Here is a 3,061-nt window from a genome sequence, read left to right as displayed (position 1 = left end):
GGGGGGATGTAAGGAGGGGGTCTGCCTTTCATTTCACCCTTTTCATTTACCATGATTGAGTGAAAAAAAGGAGCCACTATCAGCTCGTGCAGACAGCATATGGACGGACCGGAAATGGAATTCATTGTCATTATTATTATCACCATTTTTAATCATGATGAAGCATGGGCCACATACTTACATATTGGTGTTGGCAGTGGATGTTAGCCAATCAGCTGCTAGTCCAACCATGTCTAATCCTGTAGAGAGCTGATTGAAGTACCTGGGGTGGGCTGAAGGAACAGAAGCAAAGGCAACATGAGAGAGGAAGGGTGTGAGACTGAAATTTGAACATTTAATCTCATGAAACGAAAATTAGAATCTGCTTTTTATGTGTTGATACTGAGTTTTGTGCAAAAGGCAGAGAAGCTGTCATCTTCTAAACACTTTAATTGCAGGTTAGAAATGCAGCTGCGGTGACGTTTGAAGCCATCTTGACAAATAACGAAAGCATTTGGTGCTGCATGGGAAATGTAGTAGGAATTCAGCGGAGGGCAGAAACACGCCCAAATTGAGTTCTCTCACATTTTGTGTTTTATATAATACAGGCAACATCACAAAAAGCAGAAGCTTTGAAAATGAGTAAATTGAATGTGGATGCGCTTTTCTTTTTAAATAATTAAAATTAAATATTTCCTAAACAAGGTTATTCATAATGCATGTCTCAGTTTAACACTTTTATGTTCCTTTATTTTATATTATAAACATGCAATGTAACACTTTAATTTAACACTTCCGATTTAGCAATCATAAGCAGTATATAAACATTTGCTGTAATAAACTATTTATAACACACTATAATGTAGTTTTAAGCAGTTTGTTAATACATATGTCAACAACTTCTGTACAACTCCTCCCTTAAGTGCACGTTGCTGTATAGATAGTGACATTATGACAATATTGTCAAAACAGTTAATAACGTTATAATTGTGGATACATAACACAATTAAAACCTGTCCTCACATCGGTTACGTGTAGTTTATGTAATGTTGTATAACAGGGGTTAAAGTCAAATTTGGCCAATACATCTTTAAAATATATAGGCTATGTCTGTATTTGTTTATTTGGGGCAATAAAATCTGTGTTGTGCTGTGAAAATTCTCCTGTGTCGGTGAGGAGAGAATAATGGTCTTGGCCTGTGAAGCCTGGTTATTAGCTTATTATCTCTCACTTGGTTAACCAGATTTACTGCGTCACTGCATGTATCGGTCTGGTGGTCAGGAGGAGGAGGAGGAGGAGGAGGAGGAGGAGGAGGAGGAGGAGGAGGAGGAGGACAACTTCCAGCTTGATTTTTGAAAGACATCACATCTATTTTTATTTTTATTTTATTTTTTTCATTTGTTCTTCACAGGCTGTAGTCTGTCTTCACTAGGCCGCTATGTACATGTCTGGAATATAACCTTCAAGAAAAACGTCTATTCACCTTGTATTAGCCAATTAGTGATTTTCTGATATATTTGATCATCTTTTACTATTTCAGTTTTTCTGTGTTATAATTTAGGGCACTGTGCTATTTAGAGTTATTTCCCCTGTAAATGTTTGATAATATTTCTGTTCATGATATCAAATGTGTTTTAGGATTTCGACGTGAAAGGCAGCAGGCCAGGTATCAGGCCTGTACATGGATTTAAAAAGGCGCAGCTGTAAAGCGGGGATGTTTCCTAAAATGCCAAACTGAAACAGCATTTTTTTTTTCTTCTACAAAGTCAGAAATAAAGCAGGTTATTTATCAAGCATGTACCCAACATCCAGGCCTGACCTGTTTTGATGGCGTATTTGAGAGTAGCTCGACAGCTGATCAAGATATCATCCAGAGAGGCCGGCTCGCCCTGCAGCTCCCAGTTGTTCATCTGGAGCAGCTCGTTTGGATAATGAAAATCAATAACCTTCGTGTCCCGGTCGAAAGACTCCACGATGTAGGCCAGTAAAATATCCACAACTTCCTGAAGGAAGGTCATTGTTTTGGCGTCACTGTCCATGGCAGGTAACAGGTCTGTAAATAATCAAAATCATAGATGAATTAAAGCAGCAGCAGGGAGACATTTTGGGATTTATGTGCCTGTGGAGCGGAGAGGAGCCGCGTAAAAACCTGTTTTCATGCAACATTAAGATACATGTGTGTAGGCTTTTATTTGTTTTGGGGTTTTTTTCCGTATGAAAATATCCTGCAGGCCTACAAACAGGACAAAAAACCCACGTTTCGTAAATTTTCTTTTTTTTACAGGTCTAAAAATGGACTTTGATGGAGGAGAGTTTATGAAGTTTGTGCGCCGCCTCATAACAGGAGAGTCTGCTCTGCTGAAGGTGACCTCTCCGGAAAAAACTGCAAAACATGGTTACCATAACCACCTCAATAATGCAGCTATCAAATCAAAATGAATGGATAGCCTACAGATACTGACTGATTTCATGCAAATAGACATAGACAAATATTCTGCCTTTTGTTTCTATTTTTTCCCTCATGTGTAGCCTATTTATCCATGCTGGGAACAAATAATAAAGCGGATCACCTATTTAAAGATCAATACGACATAAAGATTATTGAAAGATCGATATGACATAAAAGTCGATTTGTAAAATGTCAATGCATACATATGCTTTTCCATTTATTTAAAAAAAAAAAAGAATGTGTAGCCTATGGTATTTTTACACTGAATGAATCACACAAAAACCAAGGCAAGGCCACGCTGGGACTCAATGAGACGGATCCGTCCGACACTGTTTAATATCCAGGTTTACAGCATGCTTTTATACCTGTTGAATAGAGGTCGGAGAAGACCACAGCAGCTTTGGTGCAGTTGCAAGATTTGTTGCAGCCGCAGGTGCCAGCTGCCTCGGTCTCCGGCGGCTGCTTGGCGGCCGGCTCGGCGGGTTTCTCCACTTCCCCGACATTGAGCAGCGCTTTGGACATCACAAAACAGCATTGAGATATTTTTTATTACCCTTTCGACAAGGCCGGGCTGTAAATAGGCTAATGGTGGAGATAACGGGCGCGTTGCCCAAATAGCTTTCCCTCTCCCCA

General features: G+C 39.5%; 1 protein-coding gene across 2 annotated transcripts in view; it reads right to left on the bottom strand.

Annotated features, from left to right (window-relative positions):
• The window catches only part of gad2 (glutamate decarboxylase 2), an 18,905-nt gene that overhangs the window by 14,408 nt on the left and 1,436 nt on the right, over positions 1-3,061 (bottom strand). For both annotated transcript variants that reach the window (XM_032503361.1, XM_032503360.1), the window contains 3 exons: positions 2,794-2,940; positions 1,799-2,032; positions 182-272 (listed from right to left, as the gene is read on the bottom strand). In XM_032503361.1, the coding sequence (XP_032359252.1) occupies positions 182-272; positions 1,799-2,032; positions 2,794-2,940 (472 nt within the window). The remainder of the gene's footprint in view (positions 1-181; positions 273-1,798; positions 2,033-2,793; positions 2,941-3,061) is intronic.

The sequence above is a fragment of the Etheostoma spectabile genome, chromosome 22 (assembly GCF_008692095.1).
Source record: "Etheostoma spectabile isolate EspeVRDwgs_2016 chromosome 22, UIUC_Espe_1.0, whole genome shotgun sequence".
Classification (NCBI taxonomy): Eukaryota; Metazoa; Chordata; class Actinopteri; order Perciformes; family Percidae; genus Etheostoma; species Etheostoma spectabile.
The sequence above is the reverse complement of the archived record's forward strand: the minus strand, read 5'-3'. Positions and strand labels throughout refer to the sequence as shown.